Here is a 17336-nt window from a genome sequence, read left to right on the forward strand (position 1 = left end):
TAATCAGCTCCTATTTTGCCAGGCAGTGCAGAATCACGTATATGTAAATTGTGAAACTCTTAGATCTTGAAACTTTTCAAACTTTTGAATTATACATAATCATATGTCAAACAACTGGTAGGAGTTTAATAAATGGTTTTCTTTAAAGTGCTATATGAATATTAGTCACTGATTTAAACAATATGTATCAAATGGATAAAAATACTCTTAATTCTGGACTGACTTAGAATTAAGCTTCTTACCAATAGATGAAGATGTTTTTTAAGCAGTTATACGTGTCTTTATGGTTTTGCATAATACATTTCACTAAATATTCTTGATATAGTTTTAAAAGTAACTGTAAAATAAGGCCAGCTTTTTATGTGATATAAGATTCACTTAATATTTTTAAAACAAAGGAATACATTTTAAAAAGGAAAGGACTTATTTAATTATTTTTTCTTTGGTAATCAATTTAGAAGAGAAACAACAAACCACCCTTACAGAATGGTACTCGGCTCAAGAGAATACTTTCAAGCCTGAATCTCAGAGGCAGAGAACTGTTCCAAGTGTGACTGAAGAGTATGATTTATTGGATGATGGTGGTGATGCTGTCTTTAGTCAGCTGGTAAGACCTTACTGATTTCACACTTTTGAGTGAAAATATATAGGTTAAGGAATATTTTTTGAACTAGTTATTTTTTACTACATAATTGAAGGGTAGTTCTCTTAGTTTATCTTAGATGACAACATATTTTCAAGAACAACTTTTCTTTCTTTTTTTTTTGTCACAAAGCTGGGATTGATCCTAAGGCCTTGCACATGCTAGGGTGCTGACACTCTACCACTGAGTTCTACCCCTAACCCTGAAGTTTCTTTTTAGAAAAGAATCTAACTGTTTTGAGCATGAGAAGATAAATAACATAATGCAGAGATACTTGCAGTTTTTTTTAATCAATGTTTAAATTCTAATACATCCAAACAAACTATACATTAGCTTTTAAAAATACTTTTTAAAGTATTTTTAAAAAATACTTCACTCAGTTTTAACAGAGTGGATTAGGGGAGGGAAGAAAGGAGGGAAAGGGAATGTACTAGAGAATGAAATTGATCAAATTATGTGCATGTATGAATATGGTATAATGAATCCCACTGTCATGTGCAATTATAATGTACCAATAAAAAAACTAAGACCAGGGAATGTTTTAAAATTGTTATTTAGTATAGGAGAGATCCATTTGAGTCTGAACAGCATTTTGACCATGTAAATTAGTGACCTTGCTGACAGTTACATAACCAATGAGCTAAAAAGTCCTGTGGAACCTGGTCCTTTACAACAAAGATTTTGATGTTCTTGCTCTGAAAAGGTACCTGGCATCAGTGTTAGAAAGCATCAGGTGGTGCTTTCTCTAACCTGTAGCTGAAGAGGGAATCACTGATGTATAGATACATTTAGCAAAATCCTATCAGAAGTATAATTAATGTTGTGCCTGGATTATAGTCCTTTGTTGACAAACTCATTCTCAGATAAAAGGTTAATGTAAGAACAAGATAAGAATATTGTGTGTCATAAAGTTTGTAAGATGGAATGAGGAACTTTTGCGATAATACATATAATATATAACGTCATATGGTCATATGATTAGTAGTTCTTGTAGCCATTGTGGCCGTTTTCCATTCTTTGCAAGCAAATGTTGTTGGGTGATTATGATCTTTTTTTTTTTTTTTTTTTTAATATAAAGACAGAAAAAGATGTGAATTGCCTTGAACCATGGTTAATCAAGGAAATGGATGCTTGTCTTTCTGACATATGGTTACATAAAGATGTTGATGCATTTGCTCAGGTCTTTCACCTTATTTTAACTGAAAACGTTAGTGGTAAGTTTATTTGAATTTGTAAATTACTCTTGCAGTTATTTATAGTATAACTGTAGTTTAGTTCAAAATGTATATACTACATTTTTTTGTTCACACCCGGTAATTTGATCTTTTGGAGTACTTATTTTATGTCTCATGTGAAAATCAGGATCTTATTATCATATGGTAGTGGAATCAGTAAGTGTTATGTTAAATCAAGTATTTAACCTAGTATCTTCAGAATAGTTTTATGAGGTCTGTATGTACATGACACTTGTTTACAAAAATGCTTTTATGTATACGTTTTGTACACATGTACATTCTGATCCCCTAACCCCTAGAAAGTTATTTCTTAGGTTCTCAAAGAGGTTTCTGATTTAAAAGAAAAAAACAAAACAAAAAACAGAAGAAAACAATGGGTAGTAACTTCTGCTCTAGATTGCTCATTTAGTAAATGAAAAATTTTAGTATTTTCTTTTGCTATATAGACATACTTTATGTCATGTGATATAATTTCCACTAATGAGTTATCCTCATTTTGTTAGATGGTTTTTCAGATCTCTATAAGCTTCTAGGCAAAAGGCAGAGTGAATTGTTGGAAAGGATATAAATGTTAAGTAGTTAATCTCCTTACCTAAACCTCTCAGCATTATTGTAATTATGATTATTATTGATCATTTCCTTTTTGAAACACCATCTTTGATCAACATCTGATATTTCATATTTAGCTTACTTTCTTTCATTTTCCTAACTATAACTTCTTGGTTTCCTTGAGAGGATCTTTTTCCTTTTCTTGACCTCTAAACTTGGCATGTCCCAGACCTTGATCCTTAGACCGTACTTCTATTTACATTTACTTGTTACATGGATCTCATTTAGTCATGTAGTACATATATATTTTAAATGACCTCTAATTTTTTTTTTTAATATTTATTTTTTTTTTAGTTATTGGCAGACACAACATCTTTGTTTTGTATGTGGTGCTGAGGATCGAACCCGGGCCTCACCCATGCCAGACGAGCGCGCTACTGCTTGAGCCGCATCCCCAGCCCTATGACCTCTAATTTTTATAGTTGGCATCCTAACTTCCTCGCTGACTTTAATAATAACTTTAATTTAATATACCTGATCACTTGCCATCTCTAGTTACTTGTCTGTTAGGTAGATAGAATTGGATATGTCTCAAACACCTTTTGATTCCTTCATTATTTACTTTCCTCCCAACCTGCTCTTTCCTTCATGTTTTTCTTTTTAGTTAAGTCGGCATTGCCATTCACCTAGTTGCTAAGGCAACAAAGCATATGTAGAATCATCCTTGACTTTGCTCTCATAAACCATATATAATCCAAAGCAAGTCCTGTTGGCTTCTCTAAAATAAATCTGTATCTGATCACATTTCACTTCGCCTGCCACCATCCTAGTCCAAGCCCACATTTCTCTCCTGAACTATTGTGATAGCCCACTGATTCCTTCTATTCTTATGTTGCTGCATTTTGTTCTCCATAAAACAACCATATTTATTCTTTCAAAACTGCCATTGTCCTACTCTCAACTCTCCCATGCTTGCTATTACATTGTGAAGGAAAATCAAAGTCCTTTCTGTGATTGCATCTTTGACTGCCTTTTGTCCTTTCAATACTTGACATCATATGTTTTTAATTTTTCCCTGTTTCATGTACACTGCATGAGGGCTGAACCCTTATCTGTTTTACTCATCTCTGGGTTTCTAGAAGTTCATAGTAAGTCCTTCAAAATGTGTGTTCAATAATGCTATTACTTTTAGATATCTTTACCAAATGATAAATTGTTTGAATATGTTTAACGACAGTAAGTTCACTAACTTTCTTGAGGATATTCTTTCAAATTTGGATTGTTTTCATTATAATTTTGTAATATGTTGAAGCGAAACCCATCTGCTTTTACCCTTTTCTGCTTATAGTGTGATAATGAAATTTAGTATGTATTTATATCTGACAGACTTGCAGGTATGAACAGTTATTCTTTTTCCTAGAAGTTTTTCTTTTGTTTTGTTTTTTTCCTTCTTTGGACATGTTTTAGTTTATCCTTCTAAAAAGCCCAGCGTCTAGTTCTGAGTTTAATCTCTTAGTTACTGTCTTAGGATAGAATAGGTCTATTAGCCTAAGTAATCTCTACTCTTTATTTATATTAATTCAGTCTACCTCTTTGTCAACCACATTGTCTTATTGATTTTTATGTCTCTGAAAATCCTGTATTTATTATTCTAACTTATTTTGAATTTAAGACATACCATTTATTCCTTTTAAATTTTATCTTATCTTTTGATTTGGCCCATTGTTTCTGTGTAACAACTTAAAAAAATTCCAACTGTTTATTTTATTAATAGACTTTCTCAGTTTATTGAGTTGATGGGATTGGTCAAAGACCAAACATTGTGATATGCAACAAGAGACTTTAGGTAATACTTAGGTGTGATTGTTTAAACAGTTATAATCCTGTATACTTATTAGCCTGGCAAACCTCTTAAATAAATGAGGATCCTTTGTCATTTTCTTGTTATTTGTAAATGTATTTTGGCTCATATTGATTACCTTTTAAAGCTCATAATTTTTTGAAAATGTATGTATTTGTTAATCTTCAATTTTCTAGCATTCTCTTTCTTTGCATTTTGAAAATATATTACTGTGAAAAATTAAGCAATATTACTTGAAAGTTACAAGATTTAAAGTCTGAGATATATTACATTTTAAATATTTGTTATTCTTGCCTCTCTTTCTAGATATTTCTTTAGCAAATACTAGATTACTTTGGTAATGGTCATCCTGTGGTCTCACACTCCTTGTCTATTAATGTATAGTTTATACATTTTCCTGAGTCTAATATTCTAATATCTTTAGCCATATGAAGAAAACAAAAAATGTAACAGTAGCTTTATGAACAGTTTTTCATTTTCCAACTTTTTGTTAATCTCTAATATCTCTACCCTTAGTTGGCAGCAGAGTTGGATTTCTTCTTGTGATCCCAGAAATTGTGAGCTTTATAGATTTATTTTTAGTACCATCATTTTCCCCATGTGTTCCTGTAAATGTAGCTAATAATTAGTAAGACTAGACATTCTACATTGTGCTGGCCATATTAATCACCTTTTGCTGCAATACAAATGATTCCAAAGCTTAGCAGTCTGAAACACTTATTGCATACTTCCTGAGAGTTAAGGATCTGGAAGTAATTTACCTGAGTAGTCTGATTCCTAGTCTCTCATTAGGTACATTTAAGCTGTTGGTGTAGAGGGGAATGCTGTAGTCATCTAAAGATTTATTGGAGCTGGATGATCTGCTTCTAGGAAGGTTCACTCATATGGCTGTTGGCAAGAAACCTCAGTTTGATGCTATTACCAGAAGGTCCCGGTTCTTTGCTATGTAGGCTGTCTTATTCTCCTCATGATCTAGTAACTTGCTTCTCTAATAGTGAAAATCAAGTGTCTATCTATGCTTCCAAAAATAAAAAGCAAAATAAAAAATAAAAATACAAGTCCAAAACCAAAGAATGTATAACACCAGTAGAATTTGTGTGATGAGGTATTAGTACAGGTTCATCAGTTGTTAACAAATTTACCACTTTGGTAGGTAATGTGAGAGACTATACATTGTGGATCAGAGGGTCTGTGGGATGTCTCTTTACCTTCTTCTCAATTTTGCAGTGGACTTAGACCTTCTTTAAAAATATAAAAAACAGAAGCCTGAGGTAATTCTCTTGTATATTCTCTATCCATTTAAAAACCTGTGGTTTATAGTGATAATGGATACTTATTTTAGGGTATTAATTAAATAATGAAAATAATTGGGTATGTATGGAAGATCAATTTTTTTCTTTTGTTAATTTTCTTAAATTATAATAGGTTTGTTTTTAGGGATGAATTCTTTCTGAAAATATCAATTTGTAATTTAGGCAAACTAATTCTAAGCAATTATATTTGAATTGCTTTAGGAATATATTCTTGGAAGGAACTTGTAATGGAACTTAAATTATCTTCCTATGGAGGGCTTCTGTGAGAAGTAAACTTCTGCCAGTGTTGTTCCTTACTATGGTTTGTCCCCACCAAAACTCAGGTTGATCCCCAGTTTGGTAGTGTTGAGAGGTGTTGGGACCTTTAGGAAGTGATTAGGTCTTTAAGAGGAATTAGTGCTTTTCTCAAGACTGTGAGTTCTTGCTCTGACAAGATTGGATTGAATACCCTTGGCCCCTTACTACTTCTCTCCATGTGTTGAGCACTTCTTGCCTCTCACTAGAAACTGTACAAATGCCGGTACCATGTTCTTGTACCTCCAGAACCGTGAGCTAAATAAACCTCTTTCCTCTAAGAATTACTGAGTCTCAGGTTGAAGCTCTTAGTCTCTGTAGTTATAGCAATAGCAAATGGGTTAAAACATTCTTATTAAGCGTTTTGGGAAATAGTAGTCTTGAATAAGGGGGATTAAAAGCAAAACCAACAAAAAAATTGTCATGGACTTTGCTTGAAGCTTTTAGTCATTTATTATCAGTCACTAATGAGGATTAACTTTTTTTTTTTTAAAGAGAGAGAGAGAGATAGAGAGAATTTTTTAATATTTATTTTTTAGTTTTCAGTGGGCGCAACATCTTTATTTTATTTTTATGTGGTGCTGAGGATCAAAACCAGCGCCCTGTGTATGCCAGGCAAGCGTGCTACCGCTTGAGCCACATCCTCAGCCTGAGGATTAACTTTTTAATTCTTTAAGTATATCTTGTCATTTGATGATCAAAGCAATATATAGATTTAAGATGATTGAGGGTTTGACAAGCTAGTAACTTTCCTTTTCTGTTTCAATTATATAGGTGAGCTTTAAACAGTTTAATAGCCATCATTCCTTCTACCTTGAAACTGACACTCTATTCCATCCTGTTTATATTCAGGCTTATCACTAGCAGATTTCCTTGGATGATGTGATTTGAGGCTTATATAATGTATTAAGTAAAGTGAAGGAACATGTCAATTCTGCCACTTAAATTTAAAAAACAAAATAGTTTTAAATATTTTGTAAATTTTAACAATTTCATTTTTCCTTTTCTTCTTTTAGTTGATTACAGACATAGTGAAACCAGTGCAACAGCTCTGATGGTTGCTGCAGGACGAGGTTTTACGAGTCAAGTAGAGCAGTTAATTAGCATGGGAGCCAATGTCCATAGTAAAGCATCAAATGGCTGGTAATTTTAGATTACATCCATTCTTTCTGTCTTTGTGTAGCTGCACATATCTTTTTTTAAATTCTTATGTTTGTCTTTAAATTGAAAACAATTGTAAAGTGGGTGTAATCCTAGTTACTTGGGAGGCTGAGATGGGAGGATCACAACTTTGAGGCTAGTTTTGGCAACTCAGTGAGACCTGGTCTCAAAATAAAAAATAAAAAGGGCTGAGTATGTATGATGTATCTCAGTTTTGAAGCACCCCTGGGTTTAATCCTCAGTACCACCAAAAGGAAAAAAAAAACTCCAAGATTGAGTTATAATTGTTAATATATTTCTAGTGGATAAATATATAATTTTGAGTGAATAGTTTTATAATTTTGAGTGAATAGTTTTATAATTTTGAGAACAAATTATTTTTCTGTCTTAGTCTAATATCTTTGAATTTTGACAGGATGGCTTTAGATTGGGCTAAACACTTTGGGCAGACTGAAATTGTGGATCTTCTAGAATCTTACAGGTAAAACCTTATACTATTTTAAAAATTAACCTTGCCTTCTTTTTAAAAACTACCTAGCTATGTAAATCATAGAATATATAAATGTAGGCTATTTATAGTCTCTCTTACCCAGATAATTTTTTTCTGTGGGTATAAGAAAATTTTCTTTCTGACTTATTAAAGTTGCTGATAAGAGGTTATACTATTAAGAGCTGTCAGTGGTGGGGAAAGCTACCTCCTGGCAAACTGATTCCCTGTATAATGGTTAATATGAACTGAATGGTGTTGAGGGTTCACCAGATCTTCCTGCACTGGATGCTCACCCTGTGGGGTATGTCAAGCCCACAATAGGTGTTCACGCACATTCAGTAATTGCTTCCCCCGCACTCAGGGTTCATCCTGCATTGAGGGCTCATGCCACATGGGGTGCTTGCCACTGAGCATAGTTCTTGTACATAATCTGCAAAACAACCCTTAGAGATAGGTACTTGTTCTTATTATTTTTTTAATATTTATTTTTTAGTTATAGTTGGATGCAATACCTTTATTTATTTTTATGCTGAAGATCGAACCCAGGGCCTCATGTGCTAGGCGAGTGAGTGTTCTACTGCTGAGCCAGAACCCCAACCCCCCTTTTTAAAATATTTTTTTTAGTTGTTGATAGACCTTTATTTTATTTATTTATATGTGGTACTGAGAACTGAACCCAGTGCCTCACACATGCCAGGCAAGTGAGCTACCGCTTTGCCGCAGCCCTAGCTCCTTATTGTCCCTATTTTATGGATGAGAAAACCAAAGCCTAGAAAAGTTAAGGAACTTGCTTAAGATCAGGCTTAGTTATGTACAACTATAATACACCAGTAAAAAAAAATGCGAAAAAAATCTCACACACACACAAAATGTTGTATTATAATATCTTATTTTTTATTTTATTTTAAAAAATTAGAAAGGAGATTGCCATTTGAACATAGTAGACAGAACACATGTATTTATCTCTGCATTTTCCATATTAAAATAACAATAAAGGAATATGAAAGGTGTAGAATGATAAAGTTGAAGAGACTGAGAAGATGCAACAACTGATGGAGGATGTTAAAAATTTATGGATGCCAGGAAGCTAATTGATTAGTGATAATTGAATTAGAAGAATTAAGAAATCTCAGCCAGTCAGTGAGAGACAAGCTCCTTTAATATCTTTGAATGAAGCAATGAAAGAAGAGCTAATAAATAAATAAATACATACATACATACACCAGAACTGGGTGACATATTTTGTAATGAACATTTTAGAGCTCCAGATCACATTCTTTTCTGCTGCCAGATGATACATCTTGGCCGGAAATGGGAGGTGTATTAAATAAAATTAAGCCAGAGAGGCTTTGAATTTAAGATTATTGAAAATTAGCCATAGAAGCTTTAGACTTGGGGTTACCGGGTGCAATAAGAAAGTGAGGGCAAGGTATCAAACAACAAAGAGGTTTAAGTGAAAGTTCATAGATTGATAGTTGAAGTACCATCTACTCCTTTCCCATGCCATCCACTGTCACTTTTTCCTGTTTGAAGTATATATGTTCTTTGGCAGAAAACTTGACAATTCTTTCTTGGAAAAATAGACCAAAGACTAGAGAAAATGTTTAGATTTATAAGAGGTTTAGTGTTTCTTCAATGAAATGACCATCTTTAAATCAAATGACTCTGTAATCTCTACATGTGTACTTGGAGTTTTTTTGGTGCTTTACTCTTTTAAAATGAACAGACTTCCAAGGACTGATCACTAGACTTTTGAGAGGAAAGCACTCATAAACCAGAGAAATAAGACAGATTTACATTAGCACAGTAACCTCTGGAACTTAGATGAAACTAAGCATCAGTGTTCAGAAAAAAACTTATAAAAACAAAACTATAATTTTTCTATTATTAGAAGAATATAGTATTTCAAATGCTTCAGTGACACAATTGGTTAGTGCCTGGTACTTACACAGAAGAATACAGTTCTTTTATTGTTGCTTTCATGAAACAAAAGTAGTGTGCTATAAAAAGGAATAGGACACAAATCTTTGTTTACGGTTCATTTTTATGAGGCCTACCCAAATTTACCCTAACATTGCAGCTTACCTCCCTGCACTTCATTTTTTTAACCTTTTCTGCTTTTTCTTTTTTCTCTTGTCCGTAGAACCTATTATTCTTCAATATATTACATAATTTGCTTATTTACTCTTTTTGTTGGTTTATTATCTTTAGCTTCTTTCCACTAGAAATTAGTAAATGTCTTATTTCATTTGTTCAGGAAAAGTGCCTGATATACTGTTTGATTAGTGAATATTTATTGAATAAATGAAAAAACAAGAAAGAGTTCATTTAAATATGTGATAGAAAAATTTCAGAAGTGTTCTAAGATGAAGTTGAGAAAATTACTAAAAAGTAGGAAGAAGATATAAAAGATGGAGAATTGTAGAACAAGATACGAAAATTTATTCTCTGCACCCTTTATTGGGAAACTGTTAGAAGGTGTGCTCCATAAAAAAAGAGGTAAAACAAATAAAACAAACAAAAAATGACAGGAAAATATAGTAGATCCAACACAGAGGTTAGGTGAAAGGAAAGGTTTGGTATTGGTACAGAAGAGTGTGAGGACAACAATTGTCCAGCAGGCCTAGTCCCATAGGAACACAAGATGGCGGGCTCCAGGAGGGTGTTATCTGAGAGGAAAAAATAATCAACTAATATATTTGAGTATATTAAGAAGGTTTACAAATCTTTTGGAAAATTTAAGAAGAAATAGTGGTCAAGTTCACATAAAGCTAAGCAAATAAAATTAAAACGTAATTTCCCTGGGAAAAGTAAAAAGGTCAAAAGTAAAGAGCATTGTTTGACTCAGCAGTAGGTAATGTTTACATAGTCATAGTAAACTCAAGGCTGAATGAAGAGCTGAGGAAAATTTTAAGTATTGGAGTATATGGAAAGTTTATGGAAGTGAGGTGGTAACCTCATCTTTAATTAATTAGAGGTTCACATATAATGATTAAATTGTTAATTATTAAATGAAAGTACATATTACTTAGAAATGGGGCAATAAATAGAAAAAATGACTAAAACAATTGAAAATATTCCTAGGTAGTATGACTAAGGCTTGTGTGATTATGGTTTTTGTTGTAACTTTTATGAAATTATTTGTGTATTAATATTGTGAATATATATTATTTTTAAAAATGAAAAATCAGAAGGGCAATTCAGATACTTTAAAAATCCTATGGAACCAGTTTAATTATTATTATTATTATTATTTTTTTGGTCAGTGTTGAGGATTGGACCTCAAGTAGTCTACCACTGAGCTCTGTCTCCAGCCCCTAATCTTTTATTAGGGATTTGAGATAAGTTTAAATTAGATAGCTAGATAAATTATTTATATTTTTAGATATTTAAAGGAAACAATACATTGTATAATACATTGATAGTTTCTATTTGTTTTCAACCTCTGAGTCTTAAAATGGAAAAAAAAATAGTCTGAAGTTAAAATAGAGTAAAAAATCTGCCATTTAAGAATATATAAATGATTCATTGACTTGGGTTTTTGTGATTAATTCTGTAGATGTAAGTCTCAGGCATTATAAGTAAATGTTTGAAGTATGAAAATATTTGTTGTTTGTATTTCATAAAATGATAATATAGGTTACAGAGTCTCAAAATTCTTGATAGGTCCAAATGTTAATTCTGATGTAGTAGGTTTTATTGCCATTTAAATATGTAGTTCCTAGAATATGCAATCCTTTTAGTAGTACTACTTTGAATGTTCTAGATATTCTTATGTTGTTAAGTGTTCTAGACACAATAGATTACCAAATTACAGATTACAAAACAAAGCAATTATCTGGATAATACTATGTCTTGACCAGCTGGGCTTTTTTTTTTTTTTTTTTAATCCTATAGACCATGACATTATCAATTAAAATGTATGCCAGGTATGGTGGTACTTGCCTATAATCCCAGTTACTCAGGAGGCTGAGGCAGAAGAATTACAAATTTGAGGCCAGCCCTGTCTTGAAATAAAGAAAGAAAAAGAGCCAGGGATGTAGCTCAGTGGCACAGCACCCCTGGGTTCAATCCCCAGTACTGAAAAAAAAAATTAAACTTACAGAATTATTGTTAGTGATAGCTAAAGTTTATACCTTTAAACAAATAACATGTTTTCTTCATTAACCTGTTAAAAAGTAAGAAACAATAAAATAGAATATTTTAAAATAGAACTTGAATAAAATTCAAGATACTGCAGTTATAAAGTTGTATAATCTTATTCTTTTTAAAAAATATTTATTTTTTAGGTGGGCACAATATTTTATATTTATGTGGTGCTGAGGCTCAAATCCAGTGCCTCTTGCATGCTAGGCAAGCATTCTACCATTGAGCCACAACCCCAGCCCCTTTAATAGTATTCTTATTGAAAACAGTCTTATAATTTTTTTGCTAAGCTCTTTGAGATTGGGTTGAATTGAACTTCCTAGAAATTCTATTGATAGTTATTACTGATGACAGTAGTTTATTTATATTTTTACATAATAGGATGAGAAGACAAGTGATTTCAGTAGTTTATACTGATTCTGAGCTCTTGAAAAATATCATAATTAACCTGCTTTTTGTATAAAATTACCTACAGAATTTCTTTTTAATGTGGACAGTTCATTAGAATATTATTTATTAGAAGCAATGTGTTAATAAAATATAAAGGATGACCAAAAGTTTTTAATCTTTTTTTTAGTATTTATTTTAGATGTTATGGACTTTATTATTTATTTATTTATTTATATACAGTGCTGAGAATCAAACCCAGTGCCTCACACATGCTAGGCAAGCGCTCTACCATTGAGCTACAACCCCAGGACAAGTTTTTAATTTTTAATGAGATAATTCACATATGATTATAATTCATCTATTTAAGGGTACAATTCAGTGATTTTTTTTTATGTTCACAGACTTATGTATGTTCACAGACTTATGTAGTCATCACTACAATCAGTTTTAGAACATTTTCATAATCACAGATAGAAACTTGTGCCTGTTAACAGTCAGTGCCTATTTTCCCCCCAACACTTCCAGCTTAGGACAATCACTGATCTACTTAATGTTACTATAGATTTGTCCATTGTAGACATTTCATATGAATGGAATCACCTGATATTGGTTTTTAGTAATTGTCTTCACTTTGCATAATCTTTTCAAGGTTTATCCATGTTGTAGCATTCTTTTTATTACTGAATAATATTCCATTCTGTGGATATACCAGAGTATATTCAATTGTCAACTGTTGAACATTTGGGTTCTTTCCACTTTTAGACCACTGTGAATAATTCTGGTCTGAATATTTGTCTACAGTTTTTTAATTGACAGATATATATGGACTTATTTTTCCATTTCTTTTGTGAAATGGAGTACAATTACTGGGGCATATGGTAACTCTGTTTAATGTTTTGAAGAACTGCCACATTGTTTTTAAAGTTGGTGCACCATAATACATATATGCCAGAAATGTAGGAGGGTTCTAAGTTTTTTAAAAATATTTATTTTTCAGTTGTAATTGTATACAATATCTTTAATTTATTTATTTATTTTTATGTGGTGCTTAGATCAAACCCAGGGCCTCACCCGTGCTAGGCGAGTGCCCTATTGCTGAGCCACAATTCCAGCCCTGGGTTCTGATTTTTTTATACCTTTTCTAATATTTACTTTTTGGTTTTTTTGATGATAGCTATCCTACTGGATGTGAAGTGGTATCTCTATGGTTTTGGTTTGTATTTCCCTGATGACAAATGACAACATTTTTTCATGTGTTTATAGGTCATTTTTTTGTCCTCTGGAGAAATGTCTTCAGAGTGTGATTTTCTAAAGGCACTTCTTGTCAAATTTTGCTTTGAACAAATGTGCTTGAAACCAAAACATGAATTATATGTTTAATTTTTTACTTACTGTAAAGTTGGTACAGTAACTGTCAGCTATCTTCCTTAGGATATATTGGAAATTTGAAGGACATAATGGGAATCAGCTTTTTGTTGTTGTTGTTTTAGTGCTTCTCTGGAATTTGGAAATCTGGATGAAAGTTCTCTGGTTCAAACAAATGGAAGTGACCTCAGTGCAGAAGACAGAGAGCTCCTGAAAGCTTATCACCATAGTTTTGATGATGAAAAAGTAGACTTGGATTTAATCATGCATCTTCTATATAATATCTGCCATAGTTGTGATGCTGGTAAATAAGTATCGTCTAAAAGAACTGAATTTAAAAATTAATGCTAGTTGTACAAAATTTTATATAATTGCATTAATAGTAAAAATGAAAATTATCATATTATGGTCATTTACTAGTACTTGAAAATGTATGATGTAATTTCTTAGTTGTTGATTGTCTCTGATTTCACAAGATCAATATTGAAAAATATTCTTCTTTCAGGTGCGGTATTAATTTTTCTACCTGGATATGATGAAATTGTTGGTCTGAGAGATCGTATCCTGTTTGATGACAAGCGGTTCGCTGACAATACACATAGGTAAAATTTTAAACTTTCTATTTGTTGCTTAAAATAACAGACAGGGACTATAGTATATTTTCTCTTTCAATTGTCAACAGATATCAAGTTTTTATGCTTCATTCAAATATGCAAACATCTGATCAAAAGAAAGTATTAAAAAACCCACCTGCAGGTGTTCGAAAAATAGTAAGCTTCATAAAATCTTATTTTTCCATTTTTTTCAGTCATTTTTCTGTTTTCATATTAATTATAAAATAATATCCTATTTCAGATCCTTTCCACCAATATTGCTGAAACTAGCATCACAGTCAATGACGTTGTCTTTGTTATTGATTCTGGAAAGGTGAAAGAGGTATGTTTGGACAAGTTGCATTTTTACTTAAATGAAGTTCCATTCCAAGAAATGCTTATATAAGCAGAATTCACTTTAGTGGAAACATTTATTTCTAGATGAATTTAAAATAGTAAATGCTGATTTCACTAAAATGAGTATTTTACTTTAAAATCAGTATGTAGGATGTTTTGTTATTTCAACAAATTAGACAGAGTTTAGCTTCTACTCACTAAATACAAAAAGAAAGTTAAAAGTTTGGCTAGTTATGGTGAAAATTTTCTGCAGTGTGGGAATTCTATTACATATTTTCTGTTTTCTTCCTATATGTGGTCATGGACCATGTGTCTCTTATTCACTGCTGTACCTCCAATGCCTTACATATTAGTAGATATTCAGATGATAACTTGGTTCAAGAGGACCTGATGGAAGAATCAAAAAAAACCAAAAAACAAAAAACAAACAAAAAAACCCCCACAAAAACACATAAACTTGGACTCAACAATTACCAGCAGTTAAATCAGACTTATTACTTGCTTTTGTAAAAAGTTTCATCTACTCTTTTACCTATTGGATATAGCTGCTTTCATAACTGTGATGACATTTGAGTAATTGCATCTCAGAACCTAAAGCATTTACTCCTTGGCTCTTTGCCCTTTTCCAACCCCTGATATAAATGAAGGGTAATATTTATTCCTTTTGGTACTGGAATGCCTAGCAATTTTCAGTGCTCCTAACACATAGTGGATCCATTCACTGAACAAATCATAGTGGTAGAGATAATTGATTTTCCAAGGGAGGAGATATTATTCATATTGTGGTAAGGAAACATGTTTGTCTAGTGGATGTAAGTGATCATTTTTTTAATGTGAAAACATTTAATGGTTTTCATGTAGCTTTTAGAACTATCATACAGAGAATAAAATTTTCTTATACAATATTGTTATAGTCATTATAGTTGTATATTGTAAAGGAGTAATAGAACAGTAGTGAATATTATCATTAAAACTCTGGTGAGCCAAAAAAGTTCAGATTTTATTGCTCTAAAAAGTTGATGAGGTGGACCTTGAAAAATTTAGAAATTAATTCTGTTAGATATTGTTTGTGAAGTATATAATGGTATAAATGTGGTGGCAGTGTCATACATTATTTTACATTCAATTGACAATTGAAACATTTTATTAAAAACTAAGCAACATGTTTTCTAAAAATTCCATAATTAAACTATTATGAGACACATTTTTATTTATTTTAGTTTTTTTATTTATTTGTGTGCTGGGAATTGAACACAGTGGGCGCTTTAACACTGGCTACATCTCCAGTCCTTTTATTTTGAGACAGGGTTTCACTAAGTTACTGAGATTCTTGCAAGTTTCTGAGGCTGACCTTGAACTTGTGATCCTGCCAAGTTGCTGGAATTACAGGCACATGCATTACCATGCCTGACTTCTTTTAGTTTTTTTATATAAGGGAAAACATAAGTCACTGATTGAAGTATGTGTTCTATTATGAATATATTCTTTTATTAAAGTGTTTCTTTACAGCATGTTTTCACTTTTGGTTTTTTGAGGTAGTATGGCATTAGTAATGGTTCTGTTTTTATTTTTTCATTTGTAGCATTCAGGATAGGCTAACTTTGTTAGTAGCACAGCAAGAGATAAGTGGGGGGATTAAAAATTCTTCACTATGGGATTTAATTATTTTTGTTCCACAAGATCTGCTCCCTGTAAAGTATTTCAGAAAATGATTTTATCAGACCACTCTTATTCTTTATAATTCTTTATATTCTTTATAATGTAAATGTGATAGAAAAATGATCAAGAGAATAGACCAGTTTTTTTTCTATTTTTTTTTCCTATGAGAATTGGTTGCCATTATTCACCTGTTGCACAGAACAGCAAAACACAGAATGGGGACGTTTTATAGCTCTTTTGAGTTTAGTTTGGTTTTTATTCTTTTTCCTTAGAATGTTTGTAACCAGAACATCTGGGTTTTTAACAGTCAATGTACTGTTCTAGTTATGTAATCAAGAAGAGAACATTAAATTAAACTTGGCATGTTAAGATATGGTGATAATATTTCTTGTTATTTCCTCTTAAATGCCTTTCATGTTTTAACATAAAGATAATTTAAATATTACAGAAATCCTTTGATGCACTGAATTTTGTTACAATGTTAAAAATGGTGTGGATTTCCAAAGCTAGTGCCATACAACGAAAAGGCAGGTAATGTGTGTTTAATGTACATTCATTCAATTGCCTGTAAAATGAAAACATTTTCATAAGTATTCTATATTTATCATATTTTCCACCTTCTGTAAAATGTTAGTTTTCCTGTTAGTCTTAATTTATATATTATCATTGCAAAACTAACCGTTTAAAACTTTTTTTTTTTCTTTTTAAGACTGTGTTTATTAAGTGATATTACTTCCCTCCATGAAACCCAAACTCGTTGGTGTTCTCACTTGAGAATGTCAAACAATCCCTTCCTCTTCCCAAACTAGGGAACAAAATAATCTTATAAAAGAAGAAAGGGACAAGTCTAACTGATACTTCATCTATTTCTCAGCAAGCTCTATGATTATGCACTTTTCCTTTGTTATGTTTTATAAAGTTTTCTCCGATTTCTATGATTCATATATCTTCTACATTTCAAACATTGAATAAAGGCATAGTCATTGCTCTTCTGGAAAAATTTTTTTTAAAAAAACAGTCTTTTTTTTTCCCCAAGTAAATAATATGAATTTTTTTTTTAATTTTTTATTGTTGGCTGTTCAAAACATTACATAGTTCTTGATATATCATATTTCACACTTTGATTCAAGTGGGTTATGAGCTCCCATTTTTACCCCATATACAGATTGCAGAATCACATCAGTTACACATCCATTGATTTACATATTGCCATACTAGTGTCTGTTGTGTTCTGCTGCCTTTCCTATCCTCTACTATCCCCCCTCCCCTCCCCTCCCCTC

General features: G+C 31.9%; 1 protein-coding gene across 5 annotated transcripts in view; it reads left to right on the forward strand.

The window, feature by feature from the left end:
- Ythdc2 (YTH domain containing 2) overlaps nucleotides 1–17336 on the forward strand; it is a 79487-nt gene that overhangs the window by 20011 nt on the left and 42140 nt on the right. For all 5 annotated transcript variants that reach the window (XM_048792124.1, XM_015488458.2, XM_048792122.1 and 2 more), the window contains exons 9-17: nucleotides 459–607; nucleotides 1722–1857; nucleotides 6912–7038; nucleotides 7472–7537; nucleotides 13573–13751; nucleotides 13953–14049; nucleotides 14130–14217; nucleotides 14303–14383; nucleotides 16505–16587. In XM_048792124.1, the coding sequence (XP_048648081.1) occupies nucleotides 459–607; nucleotides 1722–1857; nucleotides 6912–7038; nucleotides 7472–7537; nucleotides 13573–13751; nucleotides 13953–14049; nucleotides 14130–14217; nucleotides 14303–14383; nucleotides 16505–16587 (1006 nt within the window). The remainder of the gene's footprint in view (nucleotides 1–458; nucleotides 608–1721; nucleotides 1858–6911; nucleotides 7039–7471; nucleotides 7538–13572; nucleotides 13752–13952; nucleotides 14050–14129; nucleotides 14218–14302; nucleotides 14384–16504; nucleotides 16588–17336) is intronic.

The sequence above is a fragment of the Marmota marmota genome, unplaced genomic scaffold (genome assembly GCF_001458135.2).
Source record: "Marmota marmota marmota unplaced genomic scaffold, marMar, whole genome shotgun sequence".
Taxonomy (NCBI): domain Eukaryota; kingdom Metazoa; phylum Chordata; class Mammalia; order Rodentia; family Sciuridae; genus Marmota; species Marmota marmota.